General features: G+C 38.2%; 1 protein-coding gene across 1 annotated transcript in view; it reads right to left on the reverse strand.

The window, feature by feature from the left end:
• Positions 1-23,593, reverse strand: part of Atp8b4 (ATPase phospholipid transporting 8B4 (putative)) — a 216,463-nt gene that overhangs the window by 37,374 nt on the left and 155,496 nt on the right. Inside the window, exons 16-21 of the mRNA XM_076848565.2 lie at positions 17,069-17,184; positions 13,935-14,099; positions 12,830-12,941; positions 10,111-10,216; positions 2,888-3,035; positions 40-223 (exon numbers count right to left, since the gene is read on the reverse strand). Of these exons, the coding sequence (XP_076704680.1) occupies positions 40-223; positions 2,888-3,035; positions 10,111-10,216; positions 12,830-12,941; positions 13,935-14,099; positions 17,069-17,184 (831 nt within the window). The remainder of the gene's footprint in view (positions 1-39; positions 224-2,887; positions 3,036-10,110; positions 10,217-12,829; positions 12,942-13,934; positions 14,100-17,068; positions 17,185-23,593) is intronic.

Below are 23,593 nucleotides of genomic sequence, written 5' to 3' on the forward strand. Positions count from 1 at the left end.
GATTCTAGATATACAACATGCCCCTTGATATCCTCTTACTTTTAATCATGCTGACATCATTGGCTCCATCACCGATGGCCAAAGTGACAGCATTTCTGTGTTTTTTCACCAGCTCAACTACTTGAGCTTTCTGGAGTGGGGTAACTCTGCAGCAAACCACAGTCTTACACAGGCAGGCAAGCTCTAAGAGATCTTTCTTGACATCACTTTCTAGGGCATGAGCCTGTGTTATTAAAAAAAATCAGAAAAGAACAAGCAACAATAAATGAAGGTTGCTGAGAAGCACATCTTTTGTTTTCTTAACTGCTTTTTAAAACCATTTGATTCACTTCAAGTCATTGTTGATCCAGAGTCACAAAAGCAAACAAAACCAAAGACATTAGTATCAAACTTCCAGTAAGCACCAAGGAATTTAAAAATAAAAATGAAGACTATGCCCTTCATGTGTCCTCCTGAACACCTTACCAGGCTACACTGGCAAGAGATAGTTAAATGCTGGAAAAATTCTAGAAACCACTAAGTTTAGAGAAAGCAAAAGACAAAAATTGATTCATCATCTCTCCAAATTTAGATGGAACTACAAATGTTAGTGATTTGTTTGTTCTTTGTGACAGGGTGTTTGTCTCCTTTGCATTGTTTTTGAAGAACACAGCTACTAAACTGTGCTAAAGGGTGGCATGGAACCTGCATCTCAAACAGGGTCCCTGCAGTCATTTCCACCCTCACTCCTCTCCAAATACAGAAGAGGCTTCAACATGCTAGAAAAGTATTGAAACATAACATAATCCCCTCCAACTCACTGTACAATTATTTTTCTAGAAAAAAATGTCACTGTACATCCTTGAATAAACACATTCAGAGGAAACGGAAATCTACTTAAACTTTGAGTCACAGGTTATCTTTTAGCAATATATTAACAGCACATGATGATCTGGCCCATACATTCCTTTGGAGTTTTATCTTCAATCATAACCTTTAAGTCCACTGTTTCTTCCCTTCTGCCAAATTGTTTGCTTCCTAAGATTTACTAGGTTTTTTCTTGTCTCTGTGCCTTTGTACTTGCTGTCATCTCTACTTTAAACCATTGCTTCCTCCAGAAAGTCCTCCCTGATTTTTTTTTACAAGGAATTAAATGTACCTACCTCTATGTTCTCAAAGCATTGTGTTCATTCTTCTTTTCTAGTTTTTGCTATATCACCAGACAGCAATCCCTAAAACAGTGGCCATGTTCTATTATCCTTGGACTCTAGTACTGTGACCTGGGCATGTTTCATAAATGACAACGGTATGAATGGATGGATGGTTGAAAGAATATAAAAACATAATTCTGGTATAGAAAATTCTATCTCCAAACCTATAATTCCTATAGGAAATTATAAATCCACATTCTCAAATATCATCACCTTTTCTGGAAAAGAAAGCGTGTAATTGGCACTCTTGCTCAGAACAGCCCTCTTTTCTTTCTACTCTTAAAAAAATCTAGACTAAGACTCTGAGAAAGAGGGGACCGATCACATTCTGTAAAGCATCAGCAATTGAGCAAATTAGAATTATGATTTAAAAAAAAAACAAAAACACAAAAACCTTCCAAACACACTAGCAAAAAAAAAGAGTCAGTTCTCCTTAAACAATAAAGTGACATTTCATGGTTTCATGCCTATCAGGCTTTGAAGCTAAAGGGGTTCCTAAAGACATCTATCTTAGATCCTTCTTTCAACAAATTTAGAGACAGAGAGAGAGGGAATGGAGTAAATTATCACCTGAACACTCTCACCCTACCACACAGTGTTTCTCTGAGCCTGAGGGGAAGTTGAAGCAGGACTCATAGGGGATCCTTTCCCTATTGTGGTCCCTGGAAAACTCAGCTTGGAGACTACCAGCCTCAAGTCCCAGCTGGCAGTATCATAATTTTCAGTTGCTGTTCATCTGAGCAAGGAAGCAGTTCGTGTCATCTGGACCAACTTTCGACTGAGCTTGGCCTGCGCCCGAGCTCTGTAACTTTCCATGGTGTAGAAGGCAACACATCATTACGTCTGGAGTCCAGCTGGATAATGCTCTAAGCACTAAGAGCTAACAGACAGACAATCACAAGGGGGAAAATGCACTCTACTCACATCCAACTTCTTTTGTCCTCTAAGAAACTGTCTACAAGAAGAAACATTTATTTTCCAAACTCCAAAATGAAAAATGATCGTCAAAGCCAAAGAAAGATGTGAGATTAGCTCTTTGTGCATACAAATGATAATTTCACTAGAGTGCCATCGGAGCTTTTGTATTCTAAATTAGAAACTCAGAAGAGCGTTTTGATATTTGTTCAAGATTTGGAACCTGAACTACATCAAAAGTAAAATGCAAGTTTATTCTATTATGACAAGAACCAGATTTCCTAATCAAAGCAAATTGTTTGGCATTGCTGTAAAATGCTGCTATTTAGAAAAACCACCAGAGGTATCTTAATGGCAATAATTTGGTGTGGTAATTATATGAAGGTCAGGTTATGCTCTGCAAATCACAAACATTAACAAGAGCAAGAATTCGCCCATCCAGTTGCATTACTTTAATTAAATAACAGCGAGCTGTGACACTCCCCCTTAAAGCCCTTAAATAATACTGCTAAGTGGTCTACAGTCATTTAGACAAGTCTGATATTCTGTGACTAGAGTGTTGCTTTGGAGACTCCCTTTTGCTGTCATGGTTCAAACAATAATGTATGAAATATATATTAGAAGTTTCCTTTCCCTTTGCATCAGGAAATCATTGTGTATGATCTGCTTCTTGTAGTGCCATTTGTTTGAAAAACACAAAAAGAGTTCTCATTATGACAGCACAAAAGAGATGATTATTGAGGAAAAGAAGAAGAAAAGACAAAAGCCTGAAGCAAACTCACCAAACTGTGGCCATTTATGACTAAGGCATAATCTCCTGTTATGGTTTCTTCTACCACAGAGTCCAGCTCCAACTGCTGCTTGTTTTCACTAACTACATGACCATTGGAAAAACTTCTGTTTTGTCCAAACAGATTTTCCTTTGCTTTCCTAAAAGAACAAGGGGGAAAGAAAATCATAACAGAACATACAGAGCATACATACTAACTCTTAAAAAGACTGGCCTAAAAGATTAAATTCATTTCTTCACTACGCAGACCCAGGATGGCATAAGATCCAGTTTCAGCAAGCAAGCTGGGAATTCTTTGTGATGGGGAGACCATAGCAAATTTCTAAATTCCAGGAAATAGGCGGGTGAACACAGTGAAAACAAAATCATCCTGAATGTTTTATATTAACTAAAAGGTAAATCACCATCTTGAGCAGGGTTTATCCAGGGAATCTTGGTAGACTTAGTATAGAAGGCCTGAGGAACCACTCTGTGGCACACAATGTTGTTAAATAATGGAAAGCAAAAAACTAAAGAAAATCGATGAAAATCTTCTAAGAATTCCAGGGCATCTGCAAATGTATAAGTTCATCAATTTGAGGGACCATGTAATATGATCTGGCTTAAAATGGGAGTCCTCTGAGACATATCTTCTTTAAAATTTTGACAATAAAAATAAATGATGGTATTTACTAGTCATTATAAAAAATAGAAAATGTTAAGCTAAATTTATATTCATCCGTTCAAACAATAGAATTAATCTCCTGGGAAAGAAACGACGACACCCAAGTGTAGAGAAGGGGCATTCCAGGTGGAAATTCCGTCCAAATGCTCCAGCTCTCACTAGCAGTAGCTGTGGAAGAATCCTGCCCACACTCCATCTCCTCCATTTAAGAAGAAGCATAGATGTTGACATAGCATCCTTAGAAGTGACATGTCACTGCTCGTTTCAAAATGCTAAGACACAGGAAATTTCTTCCCTGTGAACTCCTCAGTGACAGGCTTTGAGGTAACATAGGTAGGCTGACCTGACTACAGGAGGCTTCAACCACAACCTGTGACCTCCCAGCAGTTGCCCCCTGAAGAGGGGTGCTAACACCAGTCACCAACCCTTTAAGGCACATGTACAAAGTGAGTACTCAGAAGAAAATGGGAAGTGAGAGCTGAACTAGAATAGTGGATATTTGGGTTTATAGCAAAATGGACTGGGCTCCCTAAAGGCTCATTTGATGTAAAAAAATGTTTATTAAAATGGTTTTATGCTAAGGTTCCTCTGAAAGAAGAGAACAACCACTGTATCAAAACAACCATTTGAGCCTTCATTTTTCTAATTATTTGAAAATACAACACTAATTGTCTACATACTATATTTAAAGAACAAAACCAAAACAACATCAACAACAACAAAAGCAACCTTATCCTCTGGCTCAACATCTCCTTCTGCTGTCCAGGACCAAAATCACAGCCTGCACTTAAGAACCCAGAGGTCACATGCTCTTGGCTCCAAGGATGCTATCATGCATTTAGCAACTAGTTTGCAGAACCAAAGAAAAAGATTTATAAAGTCAGAGTGCTACGTGTGAAATTTAGGGAGTTACAGTGGGAAGGGGGAGGAAGAGAAGACATGAAAAAATCAGTGTTGTAACTGATCAGACTTTCACTACAGATAACCATGTCAGGGAATCCTCACAGTCATGAAAATTTATAGTCCCAGATAATGAAGAAAGCAAGGGAGACAAGTTCCTTCAGAATGAACATTTCTCTGACAATGCTTTAGAGCTCATAAATAGGATCTTAAGAAAGCACCACAGGGAAAACATCTCCTGAGGTTTCCTTTTTAGTAAAGTTCTCATTCGCTGTATAAATGACTCAACCTCTGTTTTCCCCTCAGAGAATGAAAACATTCCAAAGAAGGGCGAAGTTCATGAAAGTATTGGCTGAAATTCTATTTACTTATGACCCCCCCCCTTACAAAAAACTGTCTTCCTAACATCTGACATGAACCCTTTTCCAGACAGAAAAGGGACAGTTTTCCAACTCTGTTTAAATTCCCACTGCCCTCTCCTCACAAGCCATCACTCCATGCCAGATTAGGCGCTCACGTTTTCAGACCTTTGTCCACGTTCTGTAACTGTCATTTCTTTTTACTCCAGAAACTCGGCTCTTCAAACACCAGCTGGTTCTTGCAAAAACAATTTATTAGAAGGGAGGAAAAGCTGCACATAATTCCCTTCAATGGATATGAGCTATACATTTTTTTGCAGGCATAACACACGATGCTTAGCCACAGGATTCAAATAACAAATGCTAAAACAAAAGAATGCCTGTGTTTTGCAAGCTTTGTAACGTAGGGCAGTTTATTCTGTTTTTGGCAGCAGAAATGCATTATAGTTGAGGTGACTGCGGCATTGGCGGCCCTATCCCATCACAGGCACAGTAGACTAATTAGGTCTGTACTTGCTGGCGGGCAATCTATCAAGAACAAAAGAGATGGTAGAAAAGAAAGTCATTCTGTCTGTCCTTGAAGGTACTCTATATGAAATATTAAAAGGATCGGTTAGGAAGTGAATTAACATCATGACACCATGTTTAAAAGAAGACAATTTGGACTTTGATGCAAAAGTTACAGCTCTGGGCTTGGTGACAGGAGACCTGAGTACAGGCTCACTGTTGAGTTATCTGGCCCTCCTCCCCCCAACCCTTTTTCTTCTCTCTCTCTCTCTCTCTCTCTCTTTCTTTCTTTCTTTCTTTCTTTTTTTTTTTTTTTTTTTTGTGATATTGGGGATTGAACCCACTGAACTCCATCCACAGCCCTTTTTAATTTTTATTTTGAGACAGGGTCTCACTAAGTTGATGAAGCTGTCCTGGAACACGTGTTCTCCCGCCTCAGCCTTCCAAGTCACTGGGATTACAGGCGTGCACCACTGCATCCGCTGAGTTATGTGGCTTCTGACCACTTGCTTAATCAGCGACAGACCTGGATTTCAAATTCCTAATTCTCCATCTACCACACCACAAGCTGCCTCCAGGTTGAGCTAGATAGAGCACAGTGACAGAGGGGCATGTAACGGAATAGTACCACCCTGCCCACAGTAGAGAAAGGGAGAGAGTACATGAGGCTTTTGTTTCCAGTCCCAGTTCCATCATCCTTTTCATAAGAAAGGCCTATAAGACATTCAACCCCTGAAACATTTTCATTATTAGAAATGTGGGGGACGGGACCAGCCAGTCAGACTGGTTGGTGCACCAACCAGTGAAAACAGATGCCCGCTATGAAACCTTGGGTAGCTGCATCACTATGTGTTAGAAGACAATTTATAAGAAAACCTTAACTTATTAAAACACTTTGGGCAACTAGAAGTTGAAAATTGGGACCAAGATGCATTTCTATGGCCTGAATGGTATTGAAGAAACCTGTAGGACTCTATGAGCAGTATGTTGTTCCCCTTCACCTAAAGCTTCACCACACTCTTAATGTCTTACAAACAACCTAGATAGCACTAATGTTACCTGCCACACCTGGAGCCATTTGCACTTGATAATCCTGAACATCCAAACCAATAACTTCCCACTAAGTAGGTGTTCAAAAAACACCAATGTACTTTTGTTGACTATAGAGGAAACATCGATTTCCAGGTTTATCACTGGGATACCTCTCAAAAGCTGTGAAGTCACGGCATGGTTTAATTAGTTAAGAGGACATAAATATTTCTAAGAAAAAACAAGTGATCAGTGCTACAAAAATGAAATATGGAATGAGTTCTTCTGTCAGATCAAACAAAATTACATTTTCAGCCTGTTTTCCTTTGGGCCAAAGACATGCATTGGTGAAATATAATCAATGCAGTAATCTTCTGAGAAACTATAGCTGGGTTTCATTCTAGATTTCTGGGCATGCCCTTAATACTAAAGCAGCTACAGAAGCAAAATTAAGCCAGGACTTCAAGTGTCTAAAATGGTTTCAAGACACTAAATTTGAAACAAGCCGTGTGCATGATATGCATGAAAATCACATATTCATGTTTATGAAATAATCTAAACATATTTGACAGGTTTAAATATAACCATTTAGGTCATTTCCTTCCAATAGCTACTATCACTCAGATTTTGTTCTTTTGATACACTTTCTTTCCATGAACTTTCACTGAACTCAAAAGCATAACACAAGAAAATGGAATCATGCAAATTTATGATTTCAATTTTTCATCCCTAAAACTGTGGGCTTGGGTAAAAGTATATTAAGATTCTTATAGCCCAATCATTTCATCTCTAAACTTTCTTTCATTGTCTCACACATAAGCTTTTGGGGGATACCACATATCTAAACCATAATGCACATGGACAGATGTGTTTTATATGTACATATATATAAAGAACATACATATGCACATAAAATTTTTGCAAAAAATATATTACACTATGCATGAAGTTTTGTAATCTCATTTTTGCTTAAATATATGGTTGGCATCTTCCAAAGTCAGTAAATACATAATCATTTTTATGGATTGCATAGTATTTCATTGCATATCTATATCACAGTATTTGACAAAACATTTCATGACTGGGTATTTGACCTACTTATATTTTCTCTTATTATAACTGATACAGCAGTAAATATTTCCTTATATACTTATTAATACATCTTCCACTATTTTTCTTAAGGGAACTTCCTAGAAGTAGGAATCACTGGGTCAAAAGTAGGCATATACATAATTTGGAATACATTGCTGATATGTCCTCTAAATAGTTTCCTACCAATTTGCAGTTCCAACAACAGCACATAAATAATGTACATTTCTTCCACCCAATGACAGTGATGTCATCTCTCTATTCAACCAAATGAAGCCAAACAAACTCTTGAGATACCACCTCAACCGCTCTTTCTACAACCACCACCAAGATTTCAGGTGACCCTTTCTATCTACTCAGAAATGTGCCTGGCCTCAGAAGGACCTGACAAAGCCAAATACAAAGGGAGAGGAATCAAATTCTTGCTTTTCGAGCACAAAAATAGATTCTCAAAACTCATAGCAGAGTCATCATTCTGAACACCAGCCATCCAGAATTTTACTGATTGAGCTTTTAGAAAGGAAATAAAAGTTTCTTCAAGTCACAAAACACTAATTCTGAAAGAAATCAGGGCATAAAATATTGTCATACAAAGAATAATAGAAAGAGCAGCTTATGTACTGGTGAGTTGCTAAAAGAAAGCTGGGTCCTGACACTCATGTGGGGTTGATGGTGGATAGAGGACCTGGGTGGGTAATGGAGTACTCAGATAAATTCTGGGGATTCAATGTATACAGTAGTTAATACTTCCCACACAGGTGCAAAGGCATTGAGGATAGTAGCAGAAAGAGTTTTCAGGAACTGAAATGACCATGTGAGAACACAAGTCCTCTAAGACACAGGGAGGTGAGGACAAGTGGCCACACTTTCCATGTTTCACCAGGAGGTCTGGAAGTCAACCAGGAGGGAAAGCCAGCAACCCGGAGCCCAGAGACAAGACTGAGACAGAATAGGAACAGCTAGATGCCAGGAGGGTAGACATTGATGAGCAGTGACAGGTGAGGCAATTGTGTATCCCAGACGCGAACTAAATTTAACTGAAAGTGCATAGCTTAATTGTTCTGTCATCCGGCAGAAAAGGGGTTCAAAACCAGTTTTAGTAAATTTGATGAGTTTCTGTTCTTGCATGCCTGAGTGTATTCTGAGCTGTCAAAGTTAGAGAAGCTAAAAATAACCAAGCCTCCTTATACTCAGTTAAAATCCCAGCCCTCTCCATTCTACCCACCAAAGAAAAACTTCAAAGCCTCTCTCCTAGGATGAGACAAGGATGGTGGGAAAGTTGTTTCTTTCTACTGAGCTCCCCTCAGCAACATTCTATGCCACTCTTCACTTCCCCTGTGTCCTAGGCTCACTGTCCTTTTGTGGGGAATAATAATAAAAGTAGCCCTCGTTGGTGAAAGGATTGGAATCAATGCCTGAAGTCAAGGGGTTAGGGAAGGAAGGCAAGAAGGAATGAAGAAGCTCAATGAACCTACATAAAGCTTTAATTTCTTACCTCATTTAATCCCCCAACCAAAAAAAAGCCCATGGGGAAGATATTTGTATCCCCAGTTTAGAAAGGAGGGAACAGGCAGGGAGAAGTTAAATAACATATCAAAGACTCCCAGCCAGCCATGAGCAAGAAGCTGAGTTTCCAACTCTAGTCCAGCCAATATATTTCCCATTTTTTATTTGGCAAAAAACATACGCAGTCTCATCTCATAGGTTCTAACCAGCATGATGCACTGGTTTTCTTCTTGAGGCAAGACAAGACACAATGGGAAATTTGATCTACAAGTATATATTGGTGATGCCGGTGCTGACATTTAAGACCTTTATTTTTTTTCATCCAGTTGAGCTTAAAAAAGCTACTATAAGCAGCAGCAAGAAAAAAAATTGTTATAAGACAGCATTTTTAAAATTTCTAGGGAAATGATTATGTCACTTTTTAAAATGGTCTCCAAAAGAAACAACAGAAAATAAATAAATAAATAAACTGATAGATACTAAGAAATATTATTTTTCAAAATTCAATGTTTATCTTGCTAACTCCAATGTCAGCACTTCAGATATTTTCTGCTACTCCATAACAATTACACAAATGTCACAGTGTTCTATTTCTCATTAGCAGTGTAAATCTGGATTTAATAGTAAGTATGTCAAAATACCTATTTTCTTTAATGCTAAAAGATTCTATTCCAACTTCATATGCCATATACTACAACTTTGTTTCCCAAATTTATTTGATTATAAACTTTGCCTAGGTGTTTATTAAACACAAATTGTCATACTCCAATCCCCATAGAGTCTTCTAAAGGAAGATCTGAAAGAAGACAGGGAACTGATATTTTTAGCAAGTGTCCTTGGGGATTCTGATCACTCATCATCACTTTAGAACTATCAGACATTCACCACTGAACAATTTTAAAGGACAACTTAATGTAAATGACTTGAAATTCTTTTCTAAAAACACCTGGGAAATGTTGGAGGCCTGAAGACAATGATTCACTGCTGATGTCAAACTTACCTTAGTTTGTCACCAAAATGAATAGGAGTTTAGGAAATGTGTAGAAAGAGCTTTATATGAAGTTTGGAACATAGGAATCTTTACACTTTCTCAACTGTGTGATCTTGCTTTTCCCTTCTCCTTCCTACCCTTCCGTTTTCCCCCCTTCCTTCCAGGCTTACCTGAGTTCTTCTCTCACTTCAACTGCAGTGTTTCCTGATATCACAAACACGTCATTCATGTCATCAGTCAGCATGTTGCAGGCATAACCAATGTTGATGGCAGTTTCTATACAAAAGATAGCTATCTCAGTTTGAATTGTACTTAAGAACACAAGTACTTTTTTATACAAAAGTTGAGAGATTGTAGCTGCATTTTCTCATGGCCTACACACCCTGTTAATGTTAGCACACAATGAATAATAAAACACAAATGACCCAGAGGAAAATCCAAAGACCTACTTCCCATGATCAAATTTACCACTCACTAGACCCATGAAAAAGTACATATATATATATATATATATATATATATATATATATCCTCAGCCTTTCATTTATTTTTTTAATTAATTTTTTATTTGTTTAAATTAGTTATACATGACAGTAGAATGCACTTACATACTTTGATATATCATGCACAGAAGGGATATAATTTCTCATTTTTCTGAATATACATATCGTAGGATCATATTGGTCATACAGTCATATATATACATAAAGTAATAATGTCTATTTCATTCTACTATCTTTCTTATTCCACATCCCCTGCCTTCCCCTCCTTTCACTTCCCTCTACCTAATCTAAGGTAACGCTATTCTTTTTTTTCTTTTTTGCCTTTATACATGTACTTTGTTTGTTTTTTTTTTTTTGCATTACAATTCTTAATACACAAACATACCACAATTTTTGTATCTCTGTTTGTATATAAAGTATGTTGACACCCAATTCAAGTCTTCATACATGTAATTTGTATCATTTAGTTTTTAATAATAACTTTAGATTCTCAAATCAGCACTCATGAAGACATACTAAGATCTTGTGATAGAATAATACATGGAAAAATAAAACTTTTGGCCATAAGTCCCAAACACTGTCTTTAAAGAGCCAAATAGTAAATATAGATAATATTCAATTGTGAAATTATAGGCAAATTGAAGAGAAAACTCACAAAATGTTCAGTTGAAAAACAAAAATCATTCTTAAATTTTTTTTATAGTTCTCCTGCACACAACAATGCCATTTTTCCAATAAATGAATACAAATTTGGAATTTGACTATCTTATCATACCGCTGTTATTGTTTGAATGTGAAGTGTCCCCGCAAAAGTTCCTGTGTTAATGTAAGCAGTGTTCAAAGGTAAAGTGATTGGATTGTGAGAGCTGTAACCTAATCAGTCCATCCTAGTTTGGATGACTGGGTGGTAAACATAGGCAGGTGGGGCACGGCTGGAAGAGGGAGATCACTGGAGGCATGCCCTGAAAGGCTTCATCTTTCCTGTGACTCCTTCCACACCCCTCTCCCTGCTTCCTGACCCCACCATGAGCTGAGCAGCTTTCTGCAGGCTGGGCCCCTCCCCCACAATGTGCTGCCTCACTTCTGTCCTAGAACAATGGTGTCAGTCATCTGTGGACTGAGATTGTGAACCCCAAATAGATTTTTCCTCCTCTGAGTAGTTCCTGCCAGGTATTTTGGTCATAGCAATGAAAAATTGACTAAAACAACAAGAACTGCCTTACTAGAGAACTGGAGAATCACATGATATTGTGCAGTCTTTCCTCTAATTTTATAGGAATGGAGTCTGGGTTAGTTACAGAACTCCTACCATCTCCAATAGAGTCATTTGATTCTAACTCCATAGAATCATTAGGTGCTACCTAATGCTACAGAATCATTGATTTGTCCTAAATCAAAGAAAGCCATCCATAAAATCTCAGCATATACTTTGCATAAATCACAGAAATCAAAATTCATGGCTATTTGTAATACTCAAATAAGTGTGTCCACAGATCAACATCACACTATTGGGAGTCTCTATCTAGGAATACACCAGAGGGCTTGACTCTGTACTATGTATTCCTTGCAATCAACAATTTGGATAAAAAATATGGAGAACTGATTCACCACATCTATAAATTCCCCAGTGCTCTAAAAATAACCTAACCAGTATATAGAATCTTTAAATACATGTGTGTCAGTTAACTGAATATTTTCAGATTACTGATGGCCAAGCATAAGGTCATTTTAAAATATTACTGTTATGAAAAGATCCAAACTGTATTGACCCTTTTTCTTTCTTAGGAAAGCAATATTCTGAACATAATAACCTAGCATTTTGTCATTCCTAAAAGTGAGTTGATACTCACTGTGCCATTGCACGGGCATCCTTTGAATTCAACAGGTTGTACTGGTATAGCTTTAGTGTTTGTTAAAATGCTAAAATATCTCCATAAACAGTTGATAAACAGCTGTTCACCTGTGCTTCCCCAAAGCCTGCCACCACTCTATTTCCATAAGGTCCCCTGAGCCTCCCTACCATGAAAAAACTCCAAAGTCCTGCTGCAGTACTAGGCCAATATCTATCCCACCTGGGACACCAATCATATGAATCAGTTGTTAAAAATTTTTAGTACTATTGTTTCCTATAGGTGTAAGAGGCAATTGGTGTGAAACTCTACTGACCCCATGATATACTATGAAAGATATTGTGTTAGTTTTTTGTTGTTGTTGTTTTAAAATAGTAATTCTTGAAATATATTAGCTCTCTTTTTTGTATTTCAACTTTTTCCTATGTGGAGGACTGGCCAAATATCTAATAATTAAGGATTCTGCTTAATTAAAAAATTATCATAGAATTTAATACCCCCTTTCCAAACATCATCACCATCCACTTTCAAATTACCTTGTTTGTCTCCTGTGAGAACCCAGATCTTAATATTGGCCAGTGATAAACTTGTAACAGTTTCAATAACACCTTCTTGTAATTTATCTTCTATAGCAGTAGCACCTAATAGCTTCAGTAAAGGATAGAGAATAATTTAGGTTAATACAATAACCATAACATCTACGGCCTTCCAACACAGTGTATGAAGGACAAGGAACATGAGTTGAGGACAGAAATTATGATATATTGATGTCATAATATCAGTATCAATTTATCTATATCCACATTGCAGATACAGATGCAGAAGTGGATTGGGAAGGACCCCAACAAGAAGTTCCCAAATCAAGCCAACTTAATGGCAGAGATCCCAGGAGTTAAGGTTTATATGAGGGGGCCGAAATGCTCAGATAACATGTTAGTGTGCAATGCGAAGCCATCTGGGCCTCTAATGACTTCTTTCTCTAGATGACTCCCCACTTTCACTAATGGAGAAGTACAAAGTAAAGTCCTCACCTCATAGTCAAGGAACTGACCAGAAAAAAAGAGAGTCATTCTCCCACATTAACAAACCACAGATGCCATAATAAAAAGTGAAGTTTCCTGTGCAATTTCCATTCAAAGATGCACAGGACATGCTCGCTAGCACTCACAATTGACCATGCTACTTGACCACTGGGGCCTCAGGAAAGAGCGGTTTCTAGAATATACCATACTCTGAATAGCCCAGGTATCATCAGAAACTCCTGAGCCTATAACAGTTTAGAGCCATAGTCTCACTTCATAGCAAGTTTCTCTTCTTAAAGTGGATCACAAAGCAGGGAGAGAGGGCAAGAAATAACATCAAGGACACGTGAGAGGTTGACGAATAATAGGGAGTGTATTATCTTCCACTCTTGGGGAACTTCCAGTTATATAAGCTACTGCTAATAGAAATAAATCTTTAGGCTCACTAGGTCCATACATGGCAAACTCAAAGCCAACATATAAAGCAGAAGTCAATGTTTGAAAGAATAACATCTGCTGTGTGCAAGATAGTTTAGCCAATGGCTAATTCCTATGGTAGATCTCCAAACACATGCTATCCTTTCTATAAACACAAACCCTCGGGCTTCTAAACTTGTACCATCAAATCACTTTCAATTTCTTCATACAGCCCAGATATCCGTTCGTCGCTCTTATCCATAGCAGCATTTGCATCTTCAAGCATCTTATGCCACTCTTGAAAGTACTTGTCATCCAGCTCTCTGTAAGCGATGGCCAAGGTTCGAAGGCCTTCCCCTGCAAACTCCTGCCAGAGGAGACATAGACGTAGGAACAGTAGAAAACAATAAGCATGCCAATCACAACAGCCACAATAATGGTCAGGAAGTTTTATACTCCAATTCATTTTGTCCCAAGAGCACTACTTGGCCATTCCAACTCTAACTTTTTAACCCACTCAGAAATGGGAGATAATGTTTATATTGTGTATTTTATTTCTATGAAGTTAAAACCTTCAGGGGAGCCACACTTTCCCGTAAAGACAGATGAAATGCCCGGTGAAGCGTTCTAGTTGAGAGGTGACCAATGATGCCTATGACTTGAGATATTCATTTGGAGCAACATATATTGGTTTGCAGCCTTTCCTTGCCTGAAGGAAGTATTGCTGGCCATGAGAGAGACCAAGACTGTTTCAAGGCCCTTGGCTTCCAGTGAAGAGAAAGCACAGCCCTCAAATCAAAGGCAGGAGGTTCTTTAGAAGAAATGCATCAGGACACCTCACCAAAGTCTCAACTGCTTCCCTTAGCAATATATCTATGCTTAAAATTCACTGAGTCCCACTTTTGCATGTGTTTGAAAATTCTCATAATGAAAAGCTAAAAGTAAATAATAAATGAATAAATAGATGTCAGATATTCTGGTAAAAAAAAAAACAAAAAAAGCTTAAACATATTACTTAAGGTTGTAATAATAACCTTTAGAGGGAAAGGAAAGAGAAAGGAAAAAATGATAATACAACTGCTTCTGGGGCACAGGATTAAAAATGGGGGTGGACTTTTCATTCTAGGCCCCTCTCTGAAATTTTCTAATTTTTGCTATATTAAAATTTCATTGTAATAATAACAAAAGTTTGAAATTTTTAAAGACACCATCAGTTTAGTTTGAAAATTATTTTTAATAAACTATGTTCAATGGAGTTAGTACTCAATAATTAATCAAATTGATTGGGAAGCCATACTTTTCCTATAACATCTCAATAAACTGAATCTCAGATAATACCTCTGGTACTTTATCCTTCCAATAGGAGGGGAAAATAGGAGACTGGTAGCTACTAAGTGTCTCAAACAGCCACAATAGCTAGAAACACTATTGGGGAAATGCTAAAAACCTCCCACTTTGCCTCTGCCTCCAATGGACATTTTATGGGCCTCTACATTGCAAGCCAAGCATCTTTACAGCCATTTCTGCTCCTTTGGGCATTGCCACAGAGCATGTCTTCTCTTTTGTGTTTTGGCCTGTAGTACAGATAGAGGTTTATGATCAGGCACCAGTTAAATCATGACACACCCTATTAAGGTAAATAGAAAGTACATTCTGTGCCAATGTGATTTAGCCCAGAGAAACCATGGGAAAAATTATCCAAATTCATCACATAGCACTTGGGACATTGAAATCACATTTTACAAGCCCTGCCATCCAAGACCACCACTGGGTCTCCTTCTGATCTGAAAATCTAGTTACTGCCTTATAACGATCTTTTGTCTTCTTAATTCGCACAAACACTTCTTTGCCTTTAACTTGCAACCCCACTGGGCATTACCAGTGCCTTCCTCTATGTTCAGTACAACAGTGAATCAATCCTAAGATGGCATTACAAAAGAGACAGATGATTTAAGTTATTTAATTAGTGCATGAAACACAAGTTCAATCCTAAATGAGCATTTGAACAAGGTCTTTTCCGATCCCTAAACAATTCAAAATCAATAATTAAATACAAATTTAAAACCTCAGAATATAGAAGGCAGAATGAATAAAGTGAATGAAGCAAAGAGCAAGTCAAATTGATCTTGCCTAATTTTTTTTTCAATTTTGCATACGAATGTTAAAAAAACAAATTAGGCTTCCTATACTTCAGTGTGAAAGGAGAACATATGAAAATCCAGGACCTTGGTATTTTGAGTAATGGCAAAAATCAGATAGCTATGATTCCAATGTTGTTTTCCTGAAAAAAACAATAATAATAACTTTAAAAGACCATGCCAGCCTTCTGGAAGAGATTAAAAGAAAATCAAAAATGCTCTATTGGAAAGACAAAAACAATAGTTGTGTTTGTACCAATACTACTAAACCATCATTTTTTTTTAACTTCAAGTCAGGCAGGGTTTTTATATTTTATTTGTGTTTTTTTTTAAAGATTCAAGGAATGTTTGTATTAAATATAGGGACAAAGAACATGAAATTTCAATAATTTTTTAAAGGGAAAAAAATGAGAGTTTTGACCAGTTTCCCTCATTAAAGTTCACATGGAGTTAAATAGAACCTCAAACAAATATTAAAGAGACACTCTGATCTCAGGTGTATACCACATAATGTTCATATTAATTCATAGGCCCTTACTCCTTCAGGAGGAAAGAGAGAGCGGGCAGGGGGGGAAGGGAGAGGAAAGCATGTGTGCAAAGGTCATCTCTGCTCCCCTTAGAAAACTTCTGGAAATAAGTTATGCAATTATGCTGGTCTAGACATTCTGAGTTCAGTGTCCTATAGAACACAAGGGACTCATCAAATTTTACCTTTATTTAACTTTCAGCAGAAAATTGGTTCCTGGGGTTATTTTTTCCTCACCATCTGAACAGAACCCTGAACTAGAGATTCCATTGGTACAGACACAGCAGAACTCAAGGAAAAGCAACTTTTCAGTTCCAGAACTAGTGCAGTCTCCAGAGCAGGAAGCACAACACTGCAGCAGTTAAAGCAGCTTCCCCAGGTGGTCCTGAAGCACCCCTGAGCCTCACCCTGGAGGGAGACCAGGTGCCCACACTGTGTGGCTCCTTCTCTGCTGCGGTGTCAATCCACCTGCAGTGAAGCTGACCAGACTCCCAGCAGGGCAGGGAGCGGGTCCATGTGCCAGTTTCCAGACATTCCTGTGCAACTGCTCTCCAGATGCTTTCTATTTCAGAAGTCAGATCATTTAGCTGATATTTTTTAAACAAAACCTAACCATAGGAGATGGAGATGGCAAAGGGACCGTTGTGCTAACGTTAATGGGCAGTCACTTACACTGAGATGGTCTGACGTCAAAGACAGAAGGCCCTCATTGGAAGGATGAAGTTTTTCGAAGAGAATAGTATCCGCTCCCTTGGAATAAAGCTTTATCTGTCCCGCTGGGTTTCGAACTGAAAAGAAAAACAGTTTAGAAAAACAGATTCTAATCAACGAAATCTGTCAAAACTAGACTATCGCAGGATTCCAGCTGGGTAGTTTGGAAATGGGCATAATGTTGTAGCCAGTAGTAAAACCTTCAGTGAGAAAGTCACTACCTAAGTCACTTGGCTTTATCCTGTTTTATTAACTTAGAAACATTCCTTCAACTGGAATCCTTTGATTTCCCAGATTCAGAAACAAGTGTTTTTATTCTGATGCAGAGGACTTTTTAAATTTTCCTTGCCTACTGTTACTAAAGGGTGGAAACATTTAAATTAAGTCTTCTGTATTGAGCAGAATTGAGAGCTTTGTTTGAAAGCTCCTGGTGTGAAATTCAAGACCTAGTGTTCCAATCAGCATTATTATTATGCCAAATCGTCTCCATATGGAACTCTAGCCATCAAGACATCATTTATGCATTAGTTCTTGGCCCTCACTGACTTAATTCCTTACCCCCTTTGCTCCTTAGAAAAGCCCATTCGTTCTTGGGGGTTCATTCTTGGGTCATTCATGGCTGCAAGCATACCTCACAAAAGGCTTTTTTAAAAAAATAAAATTTCTCTTCTCTTCCCATTGGAATTCTGTAATTCATAGGGCTGTGGTTTTGACCTCCCTGAGCTGGTATGATAGCCTTTACTGGGCTCCTTACATCTTCAATTCCACCTCTGTATTTTGTCAGACAAATGTTTCTTTCAAACCACAGAACATTTGCCCCAACTTTGTAGGCCTAGTTTCACAGCTTGACACACAGTAGGCACTTAATAATTATTTACTGAATGAGTAAATGAATGAGTGTCATGATCATGTATTTCTTCCCAGGAATTGCCTACAGTTTAAGACAAACACCTGGGTCCCAAATGCATGGTCGGATCACTCTGACCTTCACAGCCTTCCTCATTTGAATCAAAGATCATTGTAGATGTCCCACTTAATTCTACCTTTTCTCTAAAAATAGAGTACCTCAAAACAGATGAATATAAATATCTATTACTGTTCATGTAATTTGGATACAAAATTTATTAGAGTTTTATTCAAAAGAATTTCACTACCAAACTACAATAAACTACTTTCCCCTCTAACTTTTAACAATTTATTCAACACTTAATCTAGTCTAGTTTCCTCCTCGCTTAAACAGATCTAATGCACCCTGAAAACTTAGTAGTGGATCTTGTCTAAGACTTGTCTTTTGTTCTAAGACCCTTGGTCAGCTTTCTTAGTTGCCTGAACTCATGCAGTTTTTCTTGTATTCCAGCTCTGATTACCTACTGCTATGGTTTGGATCTGGAATGTTCCTCAAAGTCTCATATTCTGAAGGTTTGGTCCCCAATGTAGCAAAGTTCAGAGGTGGAGCTTCTGGGAAGTGATTGGTTAATGAGGTCTCTGACCTCACTGTGGATTAATCCATTGATAACTAAATGGAAGGCAGTAGAAACTGCAGGCTGTGGGACCTGGTTGCAGAAACTTGGTCACTGGGGGCATACCCTGGAAGGGTCTTTAATGCCTTCGCAATTGCTTCCCAGCTGCCATGCCATGAGGTGAACAGCTCTGCTCTGCCACACCCTTCCACCAGATGTTCTGCCTCTCCTCAGGCCCAAAGCAATGGAGCTAGCCTAGCATGGACTGAGTCAAAATAAAGCCTTCCTCCTTTGTTTATGTTGGGTATTTTAGTCATAGCAATGAAAAGCTGACTAATATACCTACACTGGGAGAAAAGACAGAAAATGTATATGCAGCATATCTAATTGCTCAACTGAGAATATAACTGCATTCTAGGAAGAACTTTCTCTTACTTTTCTTCTACAATAATCCAATTTTATAATTTCCCCCACATTTGCTCCTTTCCATCATCAGAGATATAGAAGCAAAGTATGTATATCTTTCATTTGCCATTATTATTTCTTGATGATTACTTTTTATAGTCGAGCCTAGGAAATCAATTCTCAATTTTTTTTAATCTCAATTTTACACACTTAATACTTACTTAAGACTCCAAATGTTAATAGTCTTATAACACTAATTATAATATCACTATAACAATAATTAATAGTAATAATAAAAGCTAATATGTACTAACATAACTTTCTATGACTGTATTTTTTAAAAACCCCCCAAAAAGAGATTGGAGAATGGCACTGTTATTCAAAATTCAGATCCCTTTAATGTCAGGCTTAATAACAGACAATTGGATTCTCCTATCTGCTTAAGCATGTATTCTGTTGTGATATCATATATCATGGCTACTATAAACTCCACAGTATACTCATGAGAAAAGGAATGAAAAAGACAAATAATGTGTTTATATAATGAAAATACTTTTGGCCTTGTACATCCATTGAAAAAAATCAAAAAATTTCCTAAGGTTCCCCCAAACATTGAGAACAACTACTTTAGTGTAATCACAAACTGACTGTAATTTGTGAAAGTCCCTTACCACCTTCTTACCTCAGTTTCTACATGTAAAAAGGAGATATTTAAACACTATAATTTCAAGGGTCCTTTCCATCTGTACAATTTTCTGATTCAATATTTTCTGTACATTTTACCTTTTCTTTTGGGGGGGATGGGGGTACCAGGCATTGAACTCAGGGGCGTTCAACCACTGAGTCACATCCCCCAGTCATATTTTTTTGTATTTTATTTAGAGACAGGGTCTCACTAAGTTGCTTAGTGCCTCGCTTTTGCTGAGGCTGGCTTTGAACTTGAGATTATCCTGCCTCAGCCTCCTGGGTCGCTGGGATTACAGGTGTGCACCACAGTGTCTGTTAATCCAGCATCCACCCTTTAAATTTGAGTTTGTATAAATCCAGTTTCATGAAATCCTGTTTAAGTTTACTAACTAAACATTTCTTTTGGAGCTCAGCAAGTTTTCAACCTCTTTTTATCCTAGACTACTGGTCATTTCTGTTGAAACTGAATAAAATCTTCATCATTTCAGAAGTTAGCTTTTCAAAACAAATTAAAAAGAACATAATAATCTTAGAAGGACAAAATAACATATGGCCAGAGCCTGGACAAAGGTCACAGTTTTTAAGTTATAAATCTTCTATTGCTTGCCCTTTAAATAATCAACAGATCTCTATTCATCAGAGATTTACAGAGTATATTTCTCTTCTCATTCTTTATACTCTTTCTGTGCAATTAACTTCATATCTGTGGCTCCAGTTTCCATCTATGGACTGACTGCTCTCAGACAGATATCTTCTGCCCAAAACCATCTTCAGCACTTTCTTCAACTACCAACTGAACTTCTCTTGGATGTGTCCAAACACACCAAACTCAAACTGGACAGACTTACTGTCCACCTATAATTTACTATCTTTCTTATGTCTGTAGCCTCAGTAATCAATTTCACTATCCATTTGTCTTCTAAACTAGAAATATGGACATCATTACTCATAGCTCCTCCCCACCCTTGCCACTAGTTAATCCCACTAGAGCCATGAATTTCTCTCTGCCATCTTCACTCCTGCCTGGATTTTCACATTAACTGAACTGATTTTATTCATTTCATTCTGGCTTCCTTCCAAACTCTTTTGTATGTTCCAGTCAGCATCATCTTGACACTGATGCTTAGAATCTTTCAATATCTCTCATCTGTCCTAGATCAAGTTCAGACTCCTTAACATGGCCTATGAAAAGTTCATCAAAATCCACCCTTTTCCCATCTATGCCTACTCTTCTTCATCATACTCCCCCGAATGTAACCAAATAGAACTGCTTCAGGTTTTCACATTCTCCCTTAGAACACAGTAGGTACTTAATAAATATTTGCTTAATTAAGATGAATTATACTTGGGCAAAATTCATTGAAAGCAATAGTTATATCTTTTTGACATAAAGGAAAGAGAAAAATAGGATATGACTTCCAGATAGATGTAACAGGAGCGCTGGAAAGGGAGATGAATAATTCTACAGAGAGAAGTGCCTGTCGTGCGGCACCCTGGTTTGTACTGTTTGATCATCTGTATAAAGTGAAGTTGAGTAACCTTTGTCTAAAGATCTTGTAAGGTTTTTTCAAGGAGCCAAAGGTTGCTTTAATGATTATCTGCCAGTTATCTCTATTAAATATCTTTGAATTTTATCTCTATATTTTTATTTACCAAACTAGTACAATGGGTGCTTCCAAAATGATATAATGAGATTTATATGTTTAGTAATATAATACATTTTTTGCCCTCTAACAAAATTCTATAGAAATCAGAATCATTTAAATCAGGGTTCTTACCCCAGAATGGAAGACTTGGTGGTATTAAAACTATATAGAGATGATTTGATGAATGATAAGGGAAAAAGATGAAGGCAGAGGATTATGAGAAGATGAAAAAGGAATGAGAAGGAGGAGGGGGAGGAGGAGGGGAGAGGGAGGAGGAGAAGGAGGGGGGAGGAGAAGGAGGAGAGGGAGGAAAGGGAGGAGGAGAAGGAGGAGAAGAAGGAGGGGGAGGAGGAGAAGGAGGAGGAGGAAGGGGAGGAGGGGAAGGGGGAGGGGGAGGAGGAGAAGGAGGGGGGAGGAGGAGAAGGAGGGGGGAGGAGGAGAAGAAGGAGGGGGAGGAAAGGGAGGAGGAGAAGGAGGAGAAGAAGGAGGGGGAGGAGAAGAAGGAGGGGGAGGAAAGGGAGGAGGAGAAGGAGGAGAAGAAGGAGGGGGAGGAGGAGAAGGAGGAGGAGGAAGGGGAGGAGGGGAAGGGGGAGGGGGAGGAGAAGGAGGGGGAGGAGGAGAAGGAGGAGGAGGAAGGGGAGGAGGGGAAGGGGAGGAGGGGAAGGGGAGGGGGAGGAGGAGGAGAGGAAGCAGAAACAGCAGCAGCAGCAGCAAATGTCTGGGTCTTCAGGACAGTGTTGTCGCCACAGACTATGCCACATGACAATCATGAGACTAGGACTGCTTCTTGCCTAGTTATCAAATGGAGACTTTTCTACCCTAGTGGAGTCCCTTTCAAATTCCTCCTGATTAAAAACCAAACAGAACCAAAGTAAAGCCTGCAAGCCTCCATATCCTCTGCGGTGGAGCATTACCTTGCTTCATATGGAATCCATTAAGGCAGACATCTGATGTTTGTGGTTAGGCTGTGATTTCTCCACAGCCTGTAATGGTGACCAAGGCTGAGGAAAAGCCAAAAGTGTCCTTGTGTAGCAATCTTAGGTTTTTGTCAACACCCTCAGAGCAAAGAGAAATCAAATCTGGGCCAAACCAGCATCAGTAATACCTCCCCTGAGATTGTAAACAGCAGGTAGCCTGCTGACACCAAAATTAAGCCAACACCTAGAGACTTAAGCAGCATGTGTGTTCTTTGGCAGACAATGGCGGCCTATATACAGCCTGTCGTCAAAAAAAGCAGAAATAAATATCCTCATATAGCATTTGGTTTTTACTTACTGAGAGCAATCTCTCAGGGCTAGTTTCCATTAAAAACCCCAAACCCTGACATTACATATATACACATTTTCCACATTAGATATTGCCTTTAAACACTGATGAAGATATTCATGAGTTACAAAGTGTTGGGTTGAATTTTACTTAACAAGAATTTATAAAAAATCTTAACTGAGTGCCAGGCTGTGTGCTTGGCCCTGAGAAGTGTAAGAAGACTAAGGCACAGCACCTGCACTCAGGTTGCACATAAGGTACTAATTGGGGTAATAATGAGTGTCATGGGAACTGTGTCACATTAGTGTTATGAATAAAACATTTTGGGCATCACCGGAGGATGCAGTTATTTGGAGACTAGGAAAAAAGAAAATAGGTAATATTTGAATTGAATATTACCAGATGAAAGGAGTTTTCAATAAAGAAAAGTAGGGGAAAAGACTTCTAGACAGAGGGAATGGCATAGCAAAGGCTATAAAACTATAAAGGCCTCCCAGAAATGGTGCGGTTTAGTGAGGCTGGAACTCAAAGTTTGGAAATTAGAAGAAAAGTAGGTGATGTTCAGTTGCAAATAATGTTGTGTGCCACACTAAGGACTTCACGCTTTACATTCTGAGAAAGCATCAATGCTTCTTTAAGTAAGTGGTAGCAAAATCAGGACTATGTTTTAGAAAGAGTACCCTGATGTCAGCACACAGGATTATTTTAAAGGGAACATTTTAAAGATATTGCAATAATATAACCAAGTAGGAACAAGACCCTTAAGTACTAGGAATTAAGAGAAAAAATGACTTTTACAATAAAAAGTAGTTTATGAGGCTATTTTTTTGTAACATTACTCTGATGCCTTTGTGGAAGAAAGATTTAGAAACAGGTTGACAACAAGATTCTAGAGATGTGCTGAATTGAGAGAATAGGTGAAAAGAAAACAGTTTAAAGAAATGTCTTAAACATCCAGGAAAAACAATGACTAACATCTGAGAATACATTAGTCTAGCCAAGTGGTCCTCAAACTGTGGTCC

Source organism: Callospermophilus lateralis, chromosome 3 (assembly GCF_048772815.1).
Source record: "Callospermophilus lateralis isolate mCalLat2 chromosome 3, mCalLat2.hap1, whole genome shotgun sequence".
Taxonomy (NCBI): Eukaryota; Metazoa; Chordata; class Mammalia; order Rodentia; family Sciuridae; genus Callospermophilus; species Callospermophilus lateralis.